A 25825-nucleotide genomic window follows, 5' to 3' on the forward strand; every position below is an offset into this window, starting at 1 on the left:
AATTTCTGAGCATAAATGTCTCAAGGAGAGCAGGGAGCTGACTCAAGGAGAGCCTCATAAAATGACACAGAAAATGTTGAGGGCTCTAAAACGAAGATGTTCACATTTAGGGGTCTGAGGCTTCTGAAACCCTGAGGGAGGAGCAGGAGGAGGAGGATGGCTTTGAATTTTCTACTCTAGGACTGACTCACCTCTTCTGACAGTCTCAATGCTGTTTTTTTCCCCTAGACCACAAAAAATCCAGTTTCATCCTAGTGCTTTAGGTTGTCCAAGGATGGAAAGGATTCATCTGTTTAACCCAGCAGATCCTTTAGATGGAGACAGGGAATGAACTGAATGAACTGGGAAACTCAAAGAACTCTGCAAAAGGTCAGTGGGAGCAAACACCCACTGGGGTGGTGGGCTGGAGAGCACCTCTGGTCACTGAGAGGATTTTTGGGTCACTGGATTCTCAGGATTTACAGTTGCTGAGGAAAGCTGGGTCCAAATTCCCAAAGTAATCCACGATTTTTAAATGCCTTGGGGAAGACTTCCTGAACACAAAACAATTCCAGTGACACCATGGGAATATCAATCTCCTGTAGCACCTCAAGCCCCAGTAACTTCATTTTTACCAAGAGCTCCCTCCCACCTCCCAAGAGGACCCTGGACATGAAGCTTTAGCATCTAGGATCTGCTTAGAGAAGGGAAAGCACCAAAGTTACACAGGGATGCTGGAATAAAGGATAAAAAGGAATAAAACTGAATCCTCTTTCCAGAGGGTTTTGGACAAATTTGGTGCTGACACACAATGGTAGCAGGGCACAGGCAGATGAGGGAAGGAAAACTGACCAATAAACCTCTCTGGACTCAAAGGAAGGCCATGGAATACAATTAATTGTTACTATTTTATGTTATCAGACACAAGAAATGACTTTTAGATGCAGAGGCTGGGACTCAAATAAAGGATTCCCACAAACTCATCAGCCTGCTGAGAGCCAAAACCCCTCCCTTGAGCTCATTGTGTTCTCAATATCACAAATCCAGGACTCAGAGAGACAAATATTTTTTCCTACATTGAGGAACACATTGAGAAGTGTAACAAAAAACTACTTTTCCACAGGAATGTGAGCTGGGGAGGCTTCCCTGGCCAGGGACACTCAGAGATGGAGGATGAGCAGCAGCAGCAGTAGGAAGATGAGTTTTAAGGAAGGGAATGATCCTCTTCCAAGTTCCTTAATGAGTTCCCTTCCCACAGGACAAGTGTTTGGAAAATCTCAGTTGCAACAAGAGTTTTCCAGGATATAAAAGAATTAAAGCAGAGACAGAGTCTCATCAGGGTGCTGTAATCTCACCTCTCCATGCCCTGGAGTCACTCAAAACAACAAATCTTGCATTTATTTTCCAAAGGGAAACTCATTTCTCAACCCAAGTTACAACAGAGGAATTACCAGAGATGATTCCTGGGGAATCATGGCTTGGGTTGGAAGGGACCTTAAAGATCACCCAGTGCCACTCCCTGCCACGGGCAGGGACACCTTCCACTATCCCAGGCTGCTCCAACTTTATAAACACCATAAATCAAAGGGAAATCTTAGCTAAAGCCTAGACATTTTTTTGAAGTCACAAAGACAAGCCGAGAGTATCAGGCAAATGTTTCCAGTTTGTTTATTTCCCCATTTATTTTGTATAAGGAAACTGTTTTCCCTTTGCCAGTGCCCTTCTGCAGGGCCAAGTGCTTAAAAGCTGCTTCCTGGGGGTTCAGGCTACCCCAAAATCCTGCAGAACTTGCCTAAAAATGGATTATGATTAAAAATGACAAAGCTCCCTCAGCCCTGGTTGTGACCCCATCAGCTCAGGGATCTCCTCAAAGCTTAAGTGACAGATTCATGTGATGCCAGGGATGTCACCCCTCCTCTGAGGGCAGGCTCTGCCCCAGGATATGGTTAATTCTTTGGGAAGAACCAGTCTGGGCTCCTCTTTCTTCCTTTGTCCCAAAAATCCATCATTAATATCCCCATGGTCCCCCCAATTGTCCCTGGCTACCCAGAAGATGCTCCTGGCTTAGCTCCCTGAATCTCAGCAGTTAATCAAAGTTTTTACCATAGAAAGGTAAACAGCTTTAAAAGAAAGGAACAATCTTTAACTGATTAAAGTTATCAGTTTTGATAGCAAAAAGCATCTTTATATAACAAATTGAACGTTTAACCCCTGATCACCTGATTCCTGGGCCTGAGCCAAAGGTTTGGCTCTCCACATCAGTGGAAAAAAAAAATCAAATAAAAAATCTTGAATCTATTTTAATCAAACGATTTGTATTCCAGACCAGGCTCAGAGAATTTTTTCCTAAAACAATCAGAATCACCCCAAGTTGAATCTCCTCTGGCTTTGTTTACAAACAGCACCAAAAATGTGCCAAATGCTCCTGCTCTTGAACAGTGGACTGAAAATGGCTATTTATGGGGTGTTTGTCTCCATCTCAGTGACAAACTCCTCTGCATTCAGACTAAATAACAAAATCACCTCAGCTCCAGAGCATCACCTCAAACATCACCTCTGAGATAATGGCAGCATTTAAACACTTGCACTTCACTGTGTTTGCAGGAGCTTTGTTTGCCACCACTGGTGCAAAGAGCAAAACATCAGAAAAAAAATCGGTGAGTTATTCTCTTTGTACCAAACAGATCCAAGCTCCCCAAATCACTGCAGTTCTGGGGAGGATTTACCTGACAGTAACTCCTGCAGGGCAGAGTATGAGGGGAATAATGTTTCATCCCCACTCTGGAGCAGTCCCAGTTCCATGGCTGAAGCTTTGAATGCCAAGGAAGCAATCAAAGTGCTCTTTTTTTTTTCCTAGAAAAGGCTTTTCTGAATGCCCTGAGGTGTCTCCTCCAATCCCAGCTCAGTTTTGGGTTTCCCTACAGCCACCCCAAGGGATGAGCAGCCTCTGGTGACCCCACCGAGGTGACCTCGCTTGTCCATGCCCAGGCTCCTGCAGAAAAAGCTTTAATCCCACTGGTATCCCGTGTGCTGAGGGAGGCACAGAGGTGTTCTGGGATGTGCTCCCCCAGCGAGTCTGGCTTGGAATGGGAGCCTGGGAAACCTGGGCACCTTCCAGCAAACCTGGGCCTGTTTCACCTGGTTTGGAAAGGCTGAGGGCACAGATTTCCCCCAGGTTGTTTACAACTCTGTACATAGAATTTCCTACATTTTACATAAATATAGACATATTTTCCCCCAGTTCTTGCAGATATTCTGGGCACTGGCACAGGGTACCCAGAGCAGCTGTGGATGCCCCTGGATCTCTGGAAGTGCCCAAGGCCAGGTTGGAGCAACCTGGGACAGTGGAAGGTGCCCCTGCCCAGGGCAGGGGTGGCACTGGGTGGGCTTTGAGGTCCCTTCCACCTAAACCACCCCAGGATTCTGGGATATGTGCCTATCTATGTATATATATGGATTTTCCCCAATGTAAGGATGTAATTTGTGTGTCAATTCCACCTGCATAGCCACATTCCTGTGTTACAGTGACAATAAATCCAACACCCAAACATCTCCACTTCCCCAACCAAAGACATTGCTACCACAAATGCAGGGATGGAGCACAAGGACTGCACTTAGGGCAGGGGGAAGGGACAGGAGGGGAATGGGATCTTCCTGAGGATCACCAGGAGCCCTGTGTGGAGCAAGGGGGAGCCACAGCCCCTGGGGCAGCCTGAGATCCATCCCTCTGTGTGAATTCCTGCTCCATCATACCAGAGCCAACGCTCCAGGGTAAGGCCCCAGCCCTAAACAAGATGAATCCAGGACACACTAATGATTAAAATTGGCTGACAGGTCCCAAGGCACAATGGAAAATATAAAATTATCCTCAGGCAAGTGATTTTCTGCTGGAGTTCTGCAGGGATTGCTTTTGACTGCTCTTTTAACTCCCCCTTCCCTCCAGGAATCCTGGAAGGAACCCAAGGGCTGCAGACAATGTGGGGATCAGGGAACAGGACAGTGACTCCCTGATCCCAGCACGTGGGCAGCCAGACAGAACAAACCCTGCCTGCTCCCACGGGGCAGGGAATGACCCCTGGGAACAGGATGGGCCTTGGGCACCTTCCCTGGGGACACCTGAGCACCCCAGGGCTCAGATCACCCAGCACAGGTGAGAGCACAGGGAGGTGACCAGGTTGGGTCATCTCAGGTGAGGGCACCCAGAAAGTCCTCAGTGCCCTGCACTGATCACTGCAGACATCTTCTAGAGCCTGAGGGGCTGTGAGGATGTAGAATGGGAAGGGTAAATATAATCTTTCCCTTCTACAGCCATCCCCTCTCCTCCAAGAGCTCCCCAGGTCCTTTTCTCCCAAGCCCCAGCTCTGGCAGGGAGGCTCCCAGAGCTCCCAGAGCTGCTCCCTGCCTTGGCAAACCAAGGAGCAGGGCCCTGAGCTCTGAGTTACTGCACAGCACCTTTGCTCTTGCTGGGTACCAAGGGCAGAAACACGATCCAGACTTCACACACCTGCTCCTGCAAGGGACCACTGGACCTTCCCAGCTCTTCCAGGCACTCAGGGCATCCCAGCTCTCCTGGGCTCTGGCAGGAGATCCCATCCCTGAGGTGGAGACAGCCAGAGAACTCCCAGGGCAGCTCAGGCTCAAGGACACTGCACACTGCTTTGCATGGACTTACTGCAGCCACCGCATCAACACTTCATCCAGCTTCCCATCTTCTCTATTGGGAATTCAGCTGCTTTGTAAAAAAAACCCCAAATCCAGCTGATTCAGTAGAAGTGTGACTTGAACTCCTGTTAACTCCATGAAAAATGTTACAGCTCACAGAGGCCTCATGTTAGCTTTTCCCTGTATAAACACTTATTTGTTAACCACAATCTCAAAGTAAGACAATTCCTACCAGGAATAACTTTCAAAAGACACAGCTTCATGAAGCTTTCATGGGTGATGCAAAGAAATGTGAACTCAGGCAAAACATTCCCAAATGTGAAGCCTTTATGCCCAACAGCAGCTGCAGAATGCAGCCTTGAGAGATGTCACCTCTGTAATTGTTCAAAAATGTCCGAGCTATTTCTTGCTGAAAATGTCCAAATTTCCCAAATAGATGTGTCAGCATCGAAGTTCCCAGTTTAGAGAGTTTGGAGTAAAAAATAAAATCTGATAGAAAGCATCTAAGAGTGAGAGGGTTTGGGTGTCCTCAGCTCAGGTGACACCAGCAGCCTCCTCCTCTTTGAGAACGGCACTGAACTCACATGATTTTATTACACGAACAGGTAAAGGATCATCACCTACCACCCCCACACAAACACAGGTGCCTGTAACACCTCAGCCCTGCTAAAACCTCCCAGCAGGGATTCAGGACGGGTTCTGAGATGGCTGGAAATTGCTTTTAATGTTCAGAGAGAGCCCCGGCACCCACGGGAGCTGCTCCCACAGTTCGGGTGGAGCAGAGCTCTTAAACCCCGCCATGGGTGGGATCTTCCAAGCAATTCAACTTTTATGCTCGAGGTTTTCCTGCTGGCTCTGGTCTTAGCTCACAGCGAGCACCTCCTCAGGCAGGACAGAGAAACCCGACCCCTGCCAGAGGCACACGACCCGCAGCTAATCCCTGCTAATGAGGAATTCCCCAGTGCCTCTCCAGCAAGGGTCAGCTAATCCCATTCACTGACAAGAGTTTTTTGACTCTAGGAAAATGGAAAGTGATGGAAAACATGAATATGTTCCTGAATGTTTTGATTTAAAGATATAGCTTTAAAGAGGAAAACCACATTTATATATTTGAGGAACTAAATGCAAGTTGTCCTGTGCATTGCCCTTCATCCAGGAACTTGCATTGGATGTTGGAGAAAAATGGGCTTCTACACCAGCTCTCCCATTTACCCAGCTGAGATTTGTCATTTGAAGCACTAAAATAATGCTAATATTGTGTTAAGTGGAGCTGATCAGCACATAAATGTATTTAACTGCCATTCTCCTACAGACAGTGATTAGATTAAACCTAATTCTTTTTAAAGATAGAAATGTCATTGTTAAAATCAGTGTAAGAAACTGGAAATCAGCAGTTTCCACCTTCAGGAGAATGGTGCAATGTTTCAGGCTGATGGTCACAACATCCTTTGTTCAAATGAAGCACCTCTGCCTGAGGTGACACAAGGGCTGGTGCTTGGGGGACCCATGTGAGCAAAAGGAAAAGCAATTTTGGGTAATTGGACACTGAACCCGGGAGCTGGAGTGTCACCAACAGTGTCACAGCCTGTCCCCACATCAGAGACCTGGCAAGGCCCCGAGGAGCATCAGCAACCTGAAGGTGATGCTGGTGGAGGAACTCCAGGGACTTCCAGGATTCCCAAATAAAGTGCATTGTTTCACAGACTCTCCTGAGCCTGAAAGAGCAGCTGCCTTTGACATTAAATGGTATTTAGGTAAAAGCAAAAGCAGAGAATGTTTTCTGTTGCTTTGCAGCACTGAATTCCCCCAGGCCAGTTATACCAATGCTGAGAATTCATTTCCAATGGACTCAGCCCCTGCCTCCAGAAGCATGGCCAGTCCTGAACTTCACACCCTGGTGGTGAGAAGGGGCTGGACCAGCACAATCTTGAATTCATGGAAAAATACCCAGGGACCTAAAGTGGCCAAAATTCCCTCTCATTTTCCTGCCTCTGGCAGCTCTGTATGAAGCTTTACCTACAAAGACTCCACTTGATCAGTTCTGTGGAGCTTGTGAACAGCAAAGCCAGGGTTGCACGTGCTGAGCAGCATCATTCCTCTGGGGAATCTCCTCTGGAGGAGCCAGGGAATAACCCAAAGATCTGCTCACTGCACACCCTGCTTCTCCGTGGAGTTCCTTTCTGTGGCTGCAGTGTAGCCACTGCCTGGTGCTGCTGTGGGCAGCCTGGAATTCACTCCTGGGATCCAGGTGACTTTTGCTGCTCCAGGAGCTCAATCCCAGATATCCCTGTACCTGATCACCAGCTTTGGCTCAGGGATTTATTGACAAGACAGCCAGACTTCAGATGACATTGTACAGCTCAAGCAATAAATCACCTGCTGGTGCTGGGGCAGGGGGGCAATCTGAGCACAGAAAACCTCCATGTTAATTCTAAATATGAAGAGTTTTGGCTGTAGGAAGCCCTCGGGAGCCATAGTGACACACTCTGAGTGCACCTTCAGTGATATTTGTCCCCAAACACCTGTGGCTGTCACACACATACAGGGAAGGCAGAAGAGGCAATGCAGTGTTGTAGGTAAAAGCCAGGAAGAAAGGTCACTGTGGTACCCCAGGACTGCAGTGAGGCAGCACAGCTCCAGCTGGAGCCCAGCACCACAGTGACCCCAGGGATGGTCTGGCACTTTGGGATGGGTGGCCAGCAGCCCCAGCTCCTGCACTGACCTCTTGAAGTGACTGGCCAGGACTCCCACGAGCTCCCCGATCCTGCTGTCGTTGGAGGGGTCGTTACTGAAGAGACAAACAATGAGATCCTTGTTGTCCTTGGTGTGAAACACCACGAGCTGGTCCTTCCCATTGGAGACACTCAGCCCCACCAGCTGTGGAGAGACAGGGAAAACAACATTGGGTGTGCTGATATAAAAATGTTGATGCCCCATCCCTGGAAGCATCCCAGGCCATTCTGGACCAGGCTTGGTGCACCCTGGGACAGTGGAAGGTGTCCCTGCCATGGCAGGGGTGGCACTGGATGGGCTTTAAGGTGCTTCCAACCCAAGCCATTCCATGATTCCATGATTCCCTGTCCCTTTGCCACTGCCAGGCTGGTTCTCTCCTCTCCAGGACACTCCCAACCTCGGAGCTGAGGGGTGGCACTGGGTGGGTGCTCCCCCAGCAGCTGAGCGAGGTGAAACAACAGCGGCTGTGTGGAATTCAGCAGCCTGGGAGGTGTGAGGGAGTGTCACCCCCAGCCTGAGAGTGTCACCCCCCAGCCTGAGAGTGTCACCCCCAGCCTGAGAGTGTCACTCACCCAGCCTGGGAGTGTCACCCCCAGCCTGAGAGTGTCCCCCACCCAGCCTGGGAGTGTCCCCCACCCAGCCTGGGAGTGTCCCCCACCCAGCCTGAGAGTGTCACTCACCCAGCCTGAGAGTGTCCCCCACCCAGCCTGGGAGTGTCCCCCACCCAGCCTGGGATGGCTCCCAGCAGCTCCTGTGTCACTGCTGTGCCTCTCTCCCTCCCCAGGGCCATGGGGTACCTGCCAAGGATGGCACCAGCTGCTCTCCCAAGAGCCCCAGGTAAAAGCTCTTCCCAAAACCTCCCCTGGATGTCACCACTGAATCCCACATTCATCAGGAGTCTGCCCAGCAGCGTCTTCAAACCCCCACACACTGGGAAACCAAAGGTATCTGACAGCCTCAGGCTGTGCCAGGGGAGGGATATTGGGAGAATTTCTTCATGGAAGGGTTGTTCCAGCCCTGGCACAGCTGCCCAGGGCAGGGGTGGAGTCTCCATCCCTGGAGCTTTCCAAAAAAGGTGTGGATGTGGCACTGGAGGATGTGGTTTGGTGGTGCTGATGCTACACTTGATGATTTTAAAGGTCTTTTTCAACCTGAACAACTCTGTGCCCCTGTGATTTGTAGGTAACACAAGAATTTAGGAAGAATGTGAGTTGCAAACCCTGCAAAGCCACAATAATTCCCCTGTTTAGGCATGGATTAAGGTCTGACTGTTCTGACAAAATAAACAGGTGCAAGGGTTTGGTTTGAGTTTCTTATTTTCTGGCATTTTCTTTTTGTCTGTTAAGTAACTGCACTTGGCTCATCAAAAGCTTTGTCATCATCTCACAAAGGAAAAACAGAATTTTTAGGAAGGGCAATCTGGGAGCACAGATGAACATTAGAGAATGCAAAGAAAAGATCTGTGCTGGGGAAACAAAGTGCAAGGAGGGTAAAAAAGGCCTCAAAAGGCAAGTACAGCAAAGCAGAGAAAGGAAAACAGAATAAAATAAATAGACTATAATAAATGGGATACAATACAAAGAATATAATACATGGGACAAATACATAGAATAAAATCAAGTAAATAGAATGTAATGAAAAAATAAAATAAAACAAAATAAAACAAAAAATAAAATAAAATAAAATAAAATAAAATAAAATAAAATAAAATAAAATAAAATAAAATAAAATAAAATAAAATAAAATAAAGCAAGAAAGGAGAAAGGAAGAAAGGAGTACAGAGAGAACACAGAGGACTTTCCCTGTCAATGAAAAGGCTCCTTTGAGCCATCCAGGGATCTGCAGAGGGAAGCCCCATTGCCATACAGGTGAGAAGCACCCATAAACCATTTTGTTGAAATTAAAGTCTCATGATTGCCTTGTTTAGGGGAAAGGCTCCTGTGTCCCCAGAAGCTGTGAGCAGGAATCCAGCTGGAGATTCCTGACTCCTGTCATGGATCCTGGGGGCTCAGGCTGCTCCCTGGTTTGCCTCAGCAGCCACAGTGTATTATTTCCAAGGAAGCTGCTCAGCAGCTCTGGATGCCTCACACATCCCAGAAAAGCCCAGCCCAGCCCACAGCAGTGTGTCTGTGCCCTATTTTTGGGATGAGACTCCATACAAGGTCCAGGCCCTGGGATTTTGTTGGTTTGTTACCCCAGGAACTGAAGGGCAGCAGCTGCTGACCCTGGAACCCCAGGCAGGACCCTCCTGCTACCAATGTCACCAGCACAGTGGAGTTTATTCCCTGTTCAGGCTATTTTGGGGTTATGAAATGCTTTCCAAACAAGTTCCACCTCATGCACAGGCATTAACAGCTGCCTGGCTTTATAGTGTCCCTTAAAATTAATTTGCATGGTTAAATACCCTCCTGTGAGCACAATAGCACCACAGGGACTGCTGCCATCAAGGTTTTAAATGTGCAGCGAGTGTGAAAGATGAACAAGTCGCAGTGTTGGATTTGAAAAGGCAATTTAAACATTAATTATTCAACAGAACCCTGTTAGGAGGCCAAGAGCCCTTCAAAATCTTCCCATTTCACCCCTCCCCACAAGACTCTGTGAGTGAATAAATACAACACAAAAGAAATCATTTCAGAGAAGGTGCTTATCTCAGTATTTACCAACACTAATGTTGGCCCTGCTTGAAGAGCAGGAGAAAATCCTCAGCTTCTGCAGAACATCCTTTATTATGTTCAGCACTGCAGGGGAGACGTGGCTGCAAGAGCCTTTCTGCTGCTTGGGTGCCTTTTAATTCCCCTCAGCCATTACCTGTTCGGTTTGAATTCAGGTAAGAACAAAAATGTCACTGTGTATTGGTACTCTGAGGCAATGCCAGAGTGCTGGCAGATAAAAATCCACCCAGAGAATCCCCCAAAGCAGCATCTCCACATGGAGAAACCTGCAGGGCTGACAGGGAAGCTGTTGTTTGTCAGGTTGTGCAGAGAATGACAAATTCCTCACCCAGAGCCATGGGATGGTTTGGGTGGAAGGGACCTTAAGGATCACCCAGTGCCACCCCTGCCATGGGCAGGGACACCTTCCACTGTCCCAGGTTGCTCCAAGGGCTGTCCCAGCCTGGCCTGGGACACTGCCAGGGATGCAGGGGCAGCCACTGCTGCTCTGGGCATGCTGTGCCAGCCCTGCCCACCCACTGTAAAAAACTCCTTCCTTCCTTCCATCTAAGCCAAATCAAAGCTGGTTTAGTTCCCAGCCCTTCCCCCTGTCCCAGTGCAGAGCCTGGCACGGTGCAGGGACAGCAGGAACTCCAACCACGGCCAGGCAGACCTGGCTGGGGGAGATGGGGAGTGATTTCCTCGGCTGAAAACAAGTTTGTGTCTGCAGCAGCCATCAGCTGACTGTCTCCAGTGAGATCTCCATGGAAACACCACCCCTGAGGATGCTGCTGTGTTGACAGGGCACTTCTGAGAGCTGACAGGAGCAGCACAGGAGCAGGCAGAGGATTCCAGCCTGGTTCCCCTCTGTGCACGGGAAGGACGATCCCTCTTCCCAGAGAACTCACCCAGAAGTAGGACAGGGCTGCCCCATGGATACACATCATTACTGGTGTCATTATTGTCCATTTGCTCCCCAAAAAACCTTCAGATCAAACAATTGCAAAAGAGCAAACAATTGCTCTTTTCCCAAAAAGGACAGAATTTCTGTATCACTGATCAGCTCCTTCCACTGCCTCTCCCACATGGTGGAAGGGCTTCCATGAAAGGAGGGATCAGGCACAGAAAAATGGGAGGAGTGTGCAAGGCAGATCAGGAGTGGGAAGAAAACACAAATATAAACATTAAGTAACAAATAGAAAACATAACTACAACAAGGAACAAACAAGTGCTCGATAGGATTGACTGTTTGCCAGACTTAAATCTGAGAAATCCTGGTAAGAGAACTACAAATGGAGTGGCTTCAAACTGGAACAGTGTAGATTTAGAATGGATATTAGGAAAAAATTCTTCCCTGTGAGGGTGGGGAGACCCTGGCCCACGTTGTTCAGAGCAGCAGTGGCTGCCCCTGCATCCCTGGCAGTGTCCCAGGCCAGGCTGGACAGGGCTTGGAGCAACCTGGGACAGTGGAAGGTGTCACTGCCCATGGCAGGGGTGGCACTGGGTGGGCTTTAAGATCCCTTCTAATCCAAATTCAATTCCATTATTCCATGAAATATTTTATGTCCTGTGTATAAATCAAACTCTCTTCCTGTCCCCTTCCTGCAGCTCAGAGGGCTCTGGATCCATCAGCAACATCAGTGCCCAGAGCAGCCCAGCAGGGCTGGGCCTCCTCCCCAGGACACAGGGCAGGAGGAGCAGGTACAGGGACAGGCTGTGGCCAACAGAGCTGGAATTTTACACCACAGAATGCAGCAAAGCTTGTTTTAATCAAATTTCCATCCTGGAATGTTACTTTGACAAGCTGTATGGGTCAGCAGAGGATCTCCTGGACCCACCCCTCCTGTGCAAAGCAGTCCAGGACCCCTGGACTCTCAAGGATTCCTGCTCAGGTCAAAGGAACTGCCTGGCCAAGAATCCCTGTGGTAGGTTATTGAAGGGAATAACTGCACATCTACCAATAAAACTGATTTATAACTGCAAAAATGTGAGAATTCTCAGAGCAAGAGGCCTACCTGCACAGACCATTAACTGCTCTTGTCCTGAGGAACTGCAAAGCAGCCACAAGACCAACACAGAGCCAACACAGAGCCAACACAGAGCCAAAATACAACCAACACTGAGCCAAAATACAGCCAAAAATACAATAAACATTGAGCCAAAATACAGCCAAAACAGCCAACACAGCACCAGCACAGAGCCTGCCCTAGGGCTCCCTGCAGGAATGGATATTCTATTTTAGATACACCTTTTATTGGTGAAAAAGCAACAATTACTGACATTTCTTAATAAGAGATACTCTGTCAGTAATGTGAAATTGTACCTGACTTGCTCACCTCTAATTTTTAAGGCATTAAGGATTTCAGAAGGAAAGATTTGTTTGACCAGCAACTGATGTGATCCTGTGCTGCTGTAAATGTGCAATGTGCACCTTTACACCCATCAGGCACACAGGTAAAACATTGTTCTAAACCTGTGATAAACACACATTTATCCCTCATTAGTCCTGCAGTCAGTGAATTTCAGTGACCTGGACACTGTGGTTAAGGTAAAGGAGAAACCAACAGTGAGAAATCCGGGTGGGCAAAATCCCACCTTGTCCACGTCACCAAAAAACACCTGTCTGGGAACACCTGAAAAATCAGGTGTGCAAAACTCCTCTGCTAAAAGGCTGTGAGTGTGTGAGTGTCTGAGCTCTGCTGGGAGGCTGAGGATGTTTGCACCCCAATTTTCACCAGGCTGAGGATGTTTGCACCCTGCTTTGCACAGGCTGGAGCTGTTTGCACCCCAATTTTCACCAGGCTGGAGGTGTTTGCACCCCAATTTTCACCAGGCTGGAGGTGTTTGCACCCTGCTTTGCATGGGCACACAGCCCCTGGGCACACAGCAGGATGTGCTGCCAGCTCCTCTGAGCATGGAGACACGGGTGCTGGGACAGAACAGCAGCCTGGAAAAGCTCCTGCAGCTGCTCAGGGCAGCTTCCTTTCAAAACAAGAGGCACTGCCATGGAGACACTGCCTGCTGCAGCCAGGATTCCTACTGGGAGCAGCTACTCCATGGATACACTGTGCTGGGTGCCCAGCTGGGGCTGATGCCCAGCAAGGAGGGCAGGAGGAGACTCTAAACCCAACATTATGGATGCAGCCAGAGCTAATCATCCCCTGCACATCTGCAGATGAGATTTCACCCTCAGCCTAATCCCATCCCTGCCCTCCCAGCAATACAGAAATGCCAGGTTTGTCATTTCTCCAAATGCAAACACCCCAATAAATCCGTGCAGGGCATTTCCCTGCAGCCAGGCAGGCTCTGGAGGCTGGAGATAACCAGAGCACTGTCACCTCGGGCTGAGGGAGATGAGCAGGAGCTGAATCCCTGCTCCAGGATGCTGGGGAGCAAAGCTGAGGTGCTGCCCACCCCCTGCCATCCCTGATAATCCACAGCCTGGCAGCTCCATCCTGCTACCCCCAAGGCCTGACCATGCTGTAATTCCGAGTTTAGCTTTGGTAAGATTTACATTCAACATGAACAAATATAAGAAAATAAAAATAAATAAATTCAAGCACGACCTGAAGGATCAAACAAACCCTCAGAGACATGGGAATAGTGCCATAAGCTGCTGTGACACCTTCCAGGGCCAGGATCCTGCACACAGCAAAGAAAACTGAAACAGGAAGGGAGCACAGAAGTGTAAGAGGCAGTTTGGGGTTTAACTTTTATTTTATGCACCAAAATTAAATGCTAATATGATCACAGAATCACAGAACCATGGAATATCCTGAGTTGGAAGGGACCCACCAGGATCATCCAGCCCAACTCGTGGCCCTGCCCAGGACACCCCAGCACTCCCACCCTGATGCTTTGGTGTTGCAATAACTGCACTGTAACAGTTATAAAGACATTAAATATATTAGAAACTGCAACCCAAGGACTTTTTCCATTTTATGGACATGAAAATGGAACTACAGAGTAAAGACACTGCCCTGAAAGAGCCCCAGATGAGGATCCCCAGTGCTGTACTCACATTATAGAGGGGGATGGTCTTCATCACCTTGTACTGCTTCATGGGGTCCATCTTGTACAGGTGTCTGTCAGTGATGAAAATGGCCCTGTCCTCCACCTTGTTAAAGCGATTCACCTGCAGAGAAACACCTTGTCAGTCTCACTGAACCCTGCAGGAACACAGGAAAAGAAACTGTGCAGTGCCAAGTGCCAAACTCACACAAAAACGCCCCAAGCTTACACAACAGTACCCCAAACTAGTACAAAAATACCCCAAAGTCACACAACACCCTAAACTCACAAATATCCCAAACTCACACAAAAATACCCCAAACCCACACAGATCCTAAACAGGTTTTCTCCTCAGACCTTGGACCAGTGAAAAGGGAACATGGTCCCTATAATCCCACTTACACAGACAGAGCAGCAACAGTCCCAGTTATCCAGCAGAGCTGTGGCACCTTGGGAAACTCCAGGGCTTCACTCAAACCAAGGCCAGATGCTTCCCCCAGCCACGTTCAAGCCCTGTCCAAGTGGAGCCCAACCCCACATCCCAATCCCAGCCCCAGGCTGTCCCCACATCATCCATGAGCCTTTGGCACCTCTGGTCCCATGGAGAATCCCTGCCCTGCAGAGCCAGGCTGCACCAGGGGCTGGCACAGTCCAGACCTGAGGCTTTGGGCCATCCTTGCTCTGGGTTCTGTCCCTCCACCCCTTGTCCCCAGTCCCTCTGCAGCTCTCCTTTAGGCCCTGGCAGGGGCTCTGAGCTCTCCCTGCAGCTTCTCCTCTCCAGGTGAGCACCCCCAGCTCTCCCAGGCTGGGAGAGCTCCAGCAGCTCCACCTCACCCAGGCTGCTGGATGCCCCTCAGCACTAAACACTCACCAGGCAGGATGCAAAGTTTTGTTGGAAGTGCATAAGTAGGACACAAAGTAGAAATTGTTTCTCACTGAGGCAAAGCCAGAGTCATCGATGTATCACAGTCAGAGAGATATTTATTAATCAACTGAGAAGGGGAGACAAGGGTAAGACATGACGACGAGGATGAACATAAATAGGATTTTCCAGGGTGAAATCAGGAGAAAACGGGAGAACTTAAATATCCTCAGTCAGAAGGCAGCAGAGTGACAAAGTTCAGAGCAGATAAAGGCAAAAAATGCAAATTGGGGAGCTCTGTGACAGCTTTACATTAATGGCACTGACTCAGAAAAAGCAACCGAGGATGATTTCAGACAGCTCCGGAGAGATCTTGGCACAAAGACATGAGGCAGCTCAGAAAAAACAGGATGTTGTCACAGGCAAGGAATAACATGGGAATAATGTCCTGGGAGCCATGGGCTCACCTGGAACAGCCTGGGAAGGACCAGGGTGCTGAGTGTGAGGGAGACTCCCGTGGTTCAGAGAAGGTGAAGAACATGATTGAGGGCCTGGGGAGTCTCACAGGAAGAGATGCTGAGTAACCAGGATTATTTTAGGAAGCAGATGAATGGGAGAAAAAAGCCTAAAGGCTACGAAACACTGAATGGCCCTGAGAAAGTAGGTTAGGAGTGCCTGGTGCCACACGGGAGTGGAGTGGAGCAGCACCAGCTCCTCACCCAGGGCTGGGCTCTCCATGCTCCAGGTCCTGCAGCTGAACCCAAATCCTGTCCCTGGGGCTGGATCTGCCCCTCAGAGCTCAGATCAATGCTGGGGGCATGGATTTACTGCGATTTGTTTGAAGGGTCTGGCAGTGAATGCTCTCTGTGCACTGCCATGACCCTGCCTGGCTGCTGTCCCTGCCCAGCCCCGAGCCCCTGGTGACAAGGGGAGCAGATTTCTGGTGCTGTGACACCAGAGCCACCCCAGGGCAGGAGGTCCTGTGGCTGCTGCCTGGGGAGCAGAGATGAGAAGCACACTCAGCTTTCATGGAGCCAGAAAGGCTGGAAAAGCCCTCTGAGACCACAGAGTCCAACTGTTCCTCCAGCATTGCCAAGGCCACTACTGACCCCTGTCCCCAAGTGCCACATGGCTTTGAAAGCCCTCCAGGGATGGGGACCTCACCAGTGCCCTGAGCAGCTGGGCCAATGCCTGACCACTCTTTCTGTGAAGAAATTTTCCCTAATATCCAATCTAAGCCTCCCCAGGCCCAGCCTGAGGCCGTTCCCTCTCCTGTCCCTGTTCCCTGGAGCAGATCCCAAATCCCCCCGGCTGTCCCCTCCTGTCAGGGAGTTGTGCAGAGCCACAAGGGCCCCCCTGAGCCTCCTTTTCTCCAGGCTGAGCCCCTTCCCAGCTCCCTCAGCCCCTCCTGGGACTCCAGCCCCTTCCCAGCTCCCTTCCCTTCTCTGGGCACCTCCAGCCCCTCAGTGTCCTTCTTATCATGAGGTGCCCAGAACTGGACACAGCACTTGAGGTGCCCCAGCAGTGCCAGCTCAGGGGACAGTCACTGCCCTGGTCCTGCTGCCACACTATTGATGATCCAAGTCAGGTGTCCATGGCCTCTGGCACACCTGGACTCACCTGCAGGCAATGCTGACCAGCACCTCAAAGGTGATTCCAAGCCAATGGAATTCCACTTCTTTCTCATGACTCCCCCCGGTTTTAGTATTAAAATTCAGCTAAAGAAATGTACCAGAGGAGAGGCCCAGCAGCTCATCTCACCTGAGGAGCAAATTCTCACGTCCTTCCAGCTCTTTTCAAACAAAAGAGGCTTCAGGTGCCTCGTGCACCTACAGTGCATTTATTAAATAATACCTGCAGTAGGTAAAAGTAAAACCAGTCCCACTGGGGAGCAGGCACAGAAGGGACTCACACACCAGTGCAAATATCACTGCTGGGCTTGTAGGAGTAAGGACAGGCCTTCTGTTCTCAGCTCAGCTCATTCCCTCCTGGAGAACAGCCCTTCCCAGCATTGTGTTCTCTGCACCTTCTGGGCATTCTGTATTTATATCTTGTTGATCCAAATGCGAATCAGTCCTAATTTAGCTTTCTGACAAGCCTGTGGGAGAAATGAAGGTCTGGCCTAGAGCTGAAAAATCTTCAAGGAAGATTTTTTTCAGGTCTCTGTCAGTGGCCTCTGGACACTTCAGGGCCTTTGGAAAGGATGATCCTCTCAAGGGAGCCTGGTGCCACAAGTGACAAGGGAAAAGCGGGAAGAAAAGCCTCATTCTAAAAAAAAATAAAGAGACAGAGTTGTTTCCTAGGTGATCCAACAAAATCTGGAGGTTTGCATGAAATATGCATTTGGTTTCTCCTAAGGCAAAAATCTTGAAAATTTCCTTTGAAAAAGTGAAAAGCACCACAATGCTCAGAAAAGATGGATTTTTCCCATAGGTAGGAATGACCTGTACCTGCAGGGAAGCAACCACACAGTCCATTCCCCTCCCCCAGCAAGGCTTCAAAGCCTCTTCACAGCCCTTCTGTAAAAACTGCTCCAAGCAGAGCCCCCCATTATTATTCAGCTCAAGCTGCTGAAATTGGGCCCCCATACAGGCAAAGAAAACTTTACCAGCAGCTCAAAACTTGGAGGGCAGTTCTTGGAATAAATTTACTTCTTAGAAACATAAAATTATTGAGGTTGAAAAAGCCCTCTCAGCCCACTGAGTCCAACCTGTGCCCGATGCCCACCTTGTCCCCAGCACAGAGCATTGAGTGCCACGTCCAGGTGTTCCTTGGGCACCTGCAGGGATGGGGACTCCACACCTCCCTGTGCAGCCCCTTCTAATGCCTGACCACCCTTTCCATGAAGAAGTTCTTCCTGATCTAGAATCTTCTAGGTTCTTCCTGAAGAATTCACTAGATCAGTGTCAGTCATCAGCTGCCACCTGACATTGCTGTAGACAGGCAACAACAGCTTCACAGTGGTTTGGTGACTCAGTAGCTGAAGGAAGCCACAAAGGAAGGCTGATGCTGCTTCAGAAATAAAACATTCTCGGCCCAGCTCACCAAAGGGCCCTTTAACACCTTCCCACTAACACCTTCCTGCCTGGGGGAAGAGCAGGAGCAGCACAGTGTTTGCTCAGGAATCTTCAAATAAGCTGAATCATGAAAACATCACGGATGAACTTGAGCAGCCTTTTTGTGTGAATTGCTGCTTTGTTCAGGAGAATTATTTAAGGGAAGCAATGAAACCACCTGATAATTACATTTCTATAATTCACTCTTCAGGCCCCTGTTAAAGCTTCACGTGACCCAATTTTCAGCAGAGAACAAACACAACCTGCAAACCCACAAGGAACCAGGTTTAACATGAGAGATGTGACAAATCTGCCCTGAGCACAGGGCCAGGCTGCACGTGCCAGCACCAATGCTACCCTAGGCCAATAGGGTTTGGTAGGACATGGGGAAGTCAAGGCTAAAGTCAAGAAACCTGATGATTTATTTGTTCAAAATTCAGAGGGAAGAATGCAGCAATGAGGAGAGATTCCCCCTGCCCCAGCACTGAGGGTCACCCAGGGACTGCCCTTACTCTGGGATAAGAGGCAGGATGCCAAAACTTGTATTTCTGACAAGAGAAACACCTTCATTTTAAACAGCTTAGCATGGCAATTGTTTCCTGTGAAGGGCAAAGGGAGGCTGAGGCTGTTCCCAGCTCGTGCTCCTGCAGCTGGAGCAGAGTCACTCCTGTCCAACAGCTCTCAATCGTGCTTAGTCTGCAGATCCAGTGTTTAAACCAGAACAGATGACCTGAGGAAGTGCTTTGCTTGGAAAGGGAAATGCTAAATTCTCAAATGTCAAATCCTTGTCCTGTTAACCTTCAAATTTCAGCATTATTTGTGTTCCCTGCTCTGTTCACATCAGGCTCACTCGAACATTTCCTGTCCATACAAGCAGGAAGACAAACGGTTCCCTAAGGGAGGGGCAACATCCCAGAGTGGGTTTGGATGGGATGCTTTGCATTTGTGACATTGAGATGCTCTGGAGTCACCAGGCTCACACACCCTTGAGGATGGCACAGTGCTACAGTCTCATCCTCAGCAGTGCTGAGACCATGGAGTCATGGAGTGCTTTGTGTTTGGAGGGACCTTAGAGACCACCCAGTGTCACCTCTGCCATGGGCAGGGACACCTTCCACTGTCCCAGGCTGCTCCAGCCCTGCCCAGCCTGGCCTTGGACACTTCCAGGGATGGGGCTGCCTTGCTGATGGCTCCAAAGCCATGCCAGGAATCCCTAACAGAGCAGGGAACCGAGTCCTACCTCTCTGTGAGAAGAAAGCAGCCACAATTTAACCTGACAAAAGTGAAAAGAAGTTACAAGACAATTTAAAACCCACAAGGCTGCAAGTCTATAACCCTGCAATATTTGTGATTTCAGCTGAGCTGCCCTTTTAATGCACCCACAGTCAGGTAAAGCTTTGCCTCTGAGAGCACTGAAAGCCTTTCAGGCTCAGGAGAAATCCACTTTATGGTGGGTAACACCTATTCCATCCCCATTCTGCTGCTACTGTTGAAGTGATGGCATCTCAATGCAAACCCCACAAAAACTGGATTTTTGGAGATTCCTCCATACACCAAAACCAACAAATTCTCCTCTGACACTTGTCTGAAGGCAGGAGCTCTGTCCTGGCAGTCAGAGAACAGGATAAAGTGTGGATCTGTGCTTCAGGAATCTGCTTTGCCCTGTGCTTGCACGGGAGATTGTCCTTGAGAGCTGAACCAGGAGCAAGAGAAACACAAGGACTTAAAGGCTGGAGAGCTGCATAACAGTAAATAAGATAAAACTCCCACACCGTGTCCATCACACACAGACCCCCAGAGATTCCCCTCACCATCATTCCATTCCCATCCAAACCCACAATTCCCATCAGCACATCTCTAACAACTGAATATTGTCCTTTCTACAGTTATTCCAGTTTAGTCAGAAACTGCAAGTGGAATCAGTTCATTAAATGAGTTAGAAGAGAATTATTTTGTTTTCAGCCTAACCTGAAAAAAGCCAGAGGGAATTCTGCATTTCTCTGTCCCTCAGGGAGGTTCAGCCTAGAGTGCTGTGAGGTTGTAAAGAGGAAGTTTGGATTCAGACTTGCCTGCTCCTCCTTTAATCCTGTGAACCCTGTCCTCACAGAGAATGTGGTCACAGCAACACCAAACTCCACTGAAATATTTTTGCTTGGAAAGCAATTAGAGATTTCTATTTTTATAAACATGAATCACTGTTGAATAAACAATATAACTCACTACCACTTGCAAAGTTTTATTATAAAGTGAGATTTTGTGCTGCAGAATGAATTGTGTAGATCTGCAGAATCATAAGTGCATGTGGGGACCAACTGCAATATTAACAAATAAAAAGAACATACAGCTTCTTAAAAACACCTGAACATCCACAGCACTGGCCTGCCACTAAAATTTGGTTTGTCTACTGGCTTTGTAAAATCTAAAATATCCATCCCTGGCAGATATTTCAAACCAGCATCATTAAGAGCTATTCACAACAATTAAGCAAGTATGCTTTTTAAATTAGTTGTTTAAATTTTCCAACCAAATTAACAAAAATCCCAATGCTGCTACAAAAAATGTCAGACCCAAACCAGTTGTGCAGAATGAAGTGATTTTATCATGAATCTATGGCAAGGTTTGGGTTGAAGGGCTCTTAAAGACCATTCAGTTCCAACGCTCTGCATGGGCAGAGACTCCACAATTTATTTGTGCTTCTGACACGATGAGGCCCCAGCAGCCACCCAACCTTGCCCCACCCAAAAATCCCTGCTGCAGCTCCTTGGAACTGCTCTGAGCTGCTGTCCAAGCAGCCCCAGGGTCACTCCTGGCTGCTCTGGACCCCAAGGCCCCCCAGCCCCGTTACCTTGCGCACGTGGCAGGAGAAAAGGATCTTCATGTACTTGTCCTTGCGCTTGAGCTCGTTGGCCACAGGGGTGAAGGAGCCCGAGCTCTGGGGGCTGTCTGGTTTCTGCAAGAGCAGACACAGGCTCAGGACTCTCCTTGGGCTGAAGGAAGAGCAGCTGGCAGTGGCACGGCTGGGACATGGCTCCCTTCCCCCTTCTGTGCTTTGGGAAACCAAACCTTGACACACCAAAATGCTCCAAGGAAAGATGGAGTAAAGGGAAGCGATCAAACCTGCCTAGAGAGAATTTCTTTGTTCTGTTCAGCCTCTGCTGTTTCCGTTCTATCCAGCATTTTAGTCTCCCAGTGAAGTCTGGCTCTGCCCTTTTGCAGAGCCAGCTGATAGCACTGCTTTAATGCTGCTGGTGCTGCTCAGGATTCATAAAAATCACTCCTAGTGCAGTGGAAGTCAAGGTTTTGAACTACATAAACAGAGGAAATTTCCAAGTACTTCTCCTCCCAAGAAACCAATGCTCATTTTGCCCAATTTCCCCCTTTCAGCACCCTGAGCCCAGGCCCCCTCACTCACCAGTGCAATGTAGTTGCCCAGCCAGGCTCTCTGGAGGCCAATGTCAGCCCTGTGGCCCTTCAGCAGCTCCATGGCAGCGACCTTGGCCCTCAGCTGAGGCAGAACTTCTGGGGGCACGCTCCGGATCAGCTCGGCCGCTCTCCACCTGCACCAAAGCAAGGCTGGCTCAGCCCCACAGCCTGGACCTCACCCAGGAAGGGCTCCTGCTGCCAGAGCAGCACCACAAGGACACCCTCAGAGTCCTGCCTGGGCATTCCCAAAGCTGCAAAGGCCAATTGATGTTTTAAAGTCATGTGTCACCTCCAACCCTGACAAGTCAGGGTGTCACACTCCCTATCCCACACCCACGAGTCAACCACTGGTGCATCTGTTTACAATAAAGGGTTTGCAAGCTCATTTTTGGGCTCATTTACAGCACCATTCTCCTCTAACAGCTGAATTTGGCCCCTCAGTTCCAACTGCACCACGGAACAGGGCAGGGCAGCCCATCCATTGCTCCACACCCCACCCCGGCCTGCAGCAGCAGCACCAGAGCTCCAGGAGTAATACTATAAAAAGGTTTTTTAGCAGCTAAAATTCTGTAGTTCTGGTAACTGAGCTAATTCTGAAAGCAGGACTTTCTCCCCAGACAGGCTGGGGGTGGATGGATGTCTCTCCTGAAAGAGACAGCTGGAAAAAATAACAAAGCTGACTTGATCTAGAGCTGCTGGAACTGCCCTTCAAGCTGATGGCTGGACAGGAGGTTTCTGAAAACCCCTCCAGCTAACATTTCTCTTGTTCAGCCACTTTCAGAAGTCATCACCTCTCAAACTGGAATTGTAACTACTTTGCCTCAGCTTCCCAGAGAAAAAAATCACCAGCCTTTAGATTGTGGGAGGTTTAATGAAGGTACAAACACCTGTTCTGCACACAGAACATGGGTGACAAGGGGAACATCGCTCATTTTACTGCAGAAAAACACTGGCTTGCTACGAGAAGTCTTGAGGAAATTGAGAAGATTCTTTTCCCCCTTATCCAAGAGCAGCTGCTCTTTCTTTTCAAAACCAACCAGAAAGGCCAGGAAGGGGCCAAAGAAGGAAACACAATGTTTATCACAATGGAACAACCTGGTCTGGTACCAGCGGCAAGTACCCGTGCCCATGGCATGGGGTGGAACTGGATGGGCTTTAAGATCCAAACCATTCTGGGATTCTGTGATTCAACCATAAATCCTTGGATTAGAATTATCAGAATTATTCAAGGGCACAAAGGCAGCGACACCCAGACCCTGTCCCTCAGCCAGACGTCGCTGGGACAGGCAGTGTGTGTGCTGTGCTGTGGGCAGGGGCCGTACCTGTGGTAGATGTCCTGCAGAGCCTCCTCGAAGCGGTGCAGCACCTTGGGCGGGGCGGGCCAGGGGATGCTGCGGCCGCGGTCGGGCAGCAGCCGCACGTCGCGGAAGCGCCGCACGACCTCGCGCAGGTACGCGCGCACCTTGTGGCGCCGGTAGTGCCGCACGATGGTCAGAGCCGCCCGCGTCCGCCGGTAGCGCAGCCGGGCCAGGGTGCCCCTCCACACCTGTGCCAGGGACACACAGCAGGGGTCAGCAGGGTGTCTTGGGTTGTCATGCAGGATGTGACCGAAAGTCTGGATTCTAGCACCATGTGTTAAAGCAGCTGGGGCAGTGATCCTTATCTATTGGGAGATATCCTCTGCTAATGAGCCAGGTGTTAAAATCCAGAGGGGCAGTGTTCTTTATCTTTCCACAACCCATCCTTCCTCCAGGAGATATCTCCTGTTCATGGGCCATGGAGTCCCAGGGCATGGCTGATAAAATTCCATCATCCCATTGAGTACCAGTGCATGGCTGATTAAATTCCATCATCCCATTGGGAGATGCTCCACCCAGGGGGAGGAGCCAAGCCTTTCCTACCCAGATCAAAGGTGAGATTTGGAACAGCAGAGCAGCCTTTTCCCACTGGATCCCAGAGGAAAACCAGAGCCTTCCACAAAACCACCGGGCCTTTGGAGGAAAACCTCACCGTTCTCCAGGAGCCCTGCTCCAGCAGAACCACATCTGTCACTGCAGGAGGATGCAGCCACCATGGAATGGGACTGCACCAACCCCTGACTGACTGACAGGGGTCAGCTTGGATTCTGACTGTCAGTGTTTTTGGGTTTGTTCTCTGTAATACTGTATTTCTATTTTAATTTCCCTAGTAAAGAACTGTTATTCCTATTCCCATATCTTTGCCTGAGAGCCTCTTAATTAAAAAATTATAATAATTTGGAAGGAGAGGGTTTACATTTTCCATTTCAAGAGAGGCTCCTGCCTTTCTTGGCAGACACCTGTCTTTCAAACTAAGACGTAGGGACAGCAAGAGAATTGTTTTCTTTCCAGACTCTTCCTGTACTACACAGATTTATAATTTTATTTCAAGGGAAGGGACTTCCCAGTGCCAATCAAATTCAAGTAGAGTATGACTGAAAACACCGTGTTTATAATTGACATCCCCACGTGAGAAAGGCATGGACCTCTTGGAGCAAAACCAGAGGAGGCCACAGAAATGATCAAATGGCTGCTCTGCCTCCCCTCTGCTTTGGAGCCAGAATGGGAAAGCTGGGGGTGCTCACCTGGAGAGAAGAAGCTCCAGGGAGAGCTCAGAGCCCCTTGCAAGGCCTAAAGGGGTTCCAGGAGAGCTGGAGAGGGACTGGGAACAAGGGATGGAGGGACAGGACACAGGGAATGGCTCCCACTGCCCAGGGCAGGGCTGGATGGGATATTGGGCAGGAATTGTTCCCTGAGAGGGTGGGCAGGGCTGGCACAGGGTGCCCAGAGCAGCTGTGGCTGCCCCTGGATCCCTGGCAGTGTCCAAGAAGCAGCCTGGGACAGTGAAAGGTGTCCCTGCCCATGGCAGGGGTGGTTCTGGATGGGCTTTAAAGTCCCTTCCAACCCAAACCATTCCATGATTTTGTGCTAATTGATAACAATTACTGAGAAAGAGTTTTAACTCTGATTAAAAAAAAGATTGCTCTGAAAATAGCCTGAGAATAGCTATTCTGGTCATGTGTGGAAAAACAACCAAATATGCAAACCAAAGAATATCCCCCAAACTTCTGGGATGGGGCCCAGCTTCTCCAGTGTCACTGTGAGTTGTGTTTATGCCTGGAGAGCACCACAAACAGAACACACAGCAGCTCCTGGTCTTCTCCTGGCACCCCCTGCCAGGGGACACTCTGGGAAGTGGTGCTGGTTCCAGTGCTGATGTGACAGTGACAGTGCCCAGCACCAGCTCCCAAGGAGAAGCCCCAGGCAAGAGGAAGGAGGCAGGTGCTGCTTCCATCCTGTAGCCAGAGGAATGGGCACCTTCCTCAGGGATCCCTCCCCACCTGGACTCATCCTCCAACACAATCCACAAAGCAGAAGACTATTTTTTTTCCTTGCAGAATTTAACTGGAAGGATAACAAGCCTCCTGCACCTGCCAAGAGCCTCCCTGCTCACCATGGTCCTGTCACAGACTTTATTTCCCTCTGAGAAAGATCCCACAGCACTGCTGGTGAACATCAAGCCTTCTATTTACAGAAGGATTAATTAATTACCCAAGGCAGTTTTCAACACGACAGTTGCTGATGTCAGAGGTTCTCCTGACAGCTTCACTGACAATCCTGCCATGCAGCCAAGAAAAGCTCATGCAGCAAACCAGTGCAGAGCTGTGAGGGGCTGCTCCTCTATAGGCATCCCAAGTTTAAAGAGAAACACAGAGATTTTGGGTCCCAAACACTTCAAAAGCAGAGAAGTCTCTTCTTTCAACCTCTCTCAGAGTTCTCTCTTCTTGCTCTCCTTCAGCCTCACTGTCCCTGTGGGGAATATCTCCCATTCCCTACAGACACAACTCATGGAGCTCTTGCAGAGCCTGGGCAGTTGCTTGAGCACCCAGCACTTTATGGAGCATCAAACTCATCAGTGGAGCCCATTTCTGCTCTCACACACCAGAACAGAGTCCCTCCATCCCTTGTCCCCAGTCCCTCTCCAGCTCTTCCTGAGCCCCTTTAGGCCCTGGAAGGGGCTCTGAGGTCTTCCTTTCCTTCTCCAGGCTGAACATCTCTGCTAGTGGAAGGAGTCCCTGCCCATGGCAAGGGGTGGGACCGGATACTTTGACTGTCCCTTCCAACCAGAAGCACTCTGGGATTCTGAGAACAGCCCAGCACACCCAAGGTGACTGAAGGCAACGAGCTCTGTACAGCCCCAGCCCCTGCCAGGGCTCTCCCAGGGAGGGAGTGGGAATAGAGAGCCTTGCAGTGCCTCAAGGAAGAGCAGGGGAAGCAAGGCAGGACATGGGACAGTGAAGGGAAAAAGTGAGAACAGAAAGCACAAAAGCCACAGCAGAAACCAGAAGTCCTGGACTGAGGACATCAACCAAACCCAGGGAGCTGGGACTGGGAATCTTGTTCCTGTGTGCAGATAAAATAATAAACAAC

General features: G+C 49.4%; 1 protein-coding gene across 2 annotated transcripts in view; it reads right to left on the reverse strand.

Moving 5' to 3' along the window:
- MYO1D (myosin ID) overlaps positions 1–25825 on the reverse strand; it is a 156174-nt gene that overhangs the window by 50363 nt on the left and 79986 nt on the right. For both annotated transcript variants that reach the window (XM_014884801.2, XM_088179641.1), the window contains exons 17-21: positions 22700–22923; positions 21367–21511; positions 20800–20904; positions 14047–14160; positions 7364–7518 (exon numbers count right to left, since the gene is read on the reverse strand). In XM_014884801.2, coding sequence (XP_014740287.2) covers positions 7364–7518; positions 14047–14160; positions 20800–20904; positions 21367–21511; positions 22700–22923 — 743 coding nt within the window. The remainder of the gene's footprint in view (positions 1–7363; positions 7519–14046; positions 14161–20799; positions 20905–21366; positions 21512–22699; positions 22924–25825) is intronic.

Source organism: Sturnus vulgaris, chromosome 27, assembly GCF_052056855.1.
Source record: "Sturnus vulgaris isolate bStuVul1 chromosome 27, bStuVul1.hap1, whole genome shotgun sequence".
Taxonomy (NCBI): Eukaryota; Metazoa; Chordata; class Aves; order Passeriformes; family Sturnidae; genus Sturnus; species Sturnus vulgaris.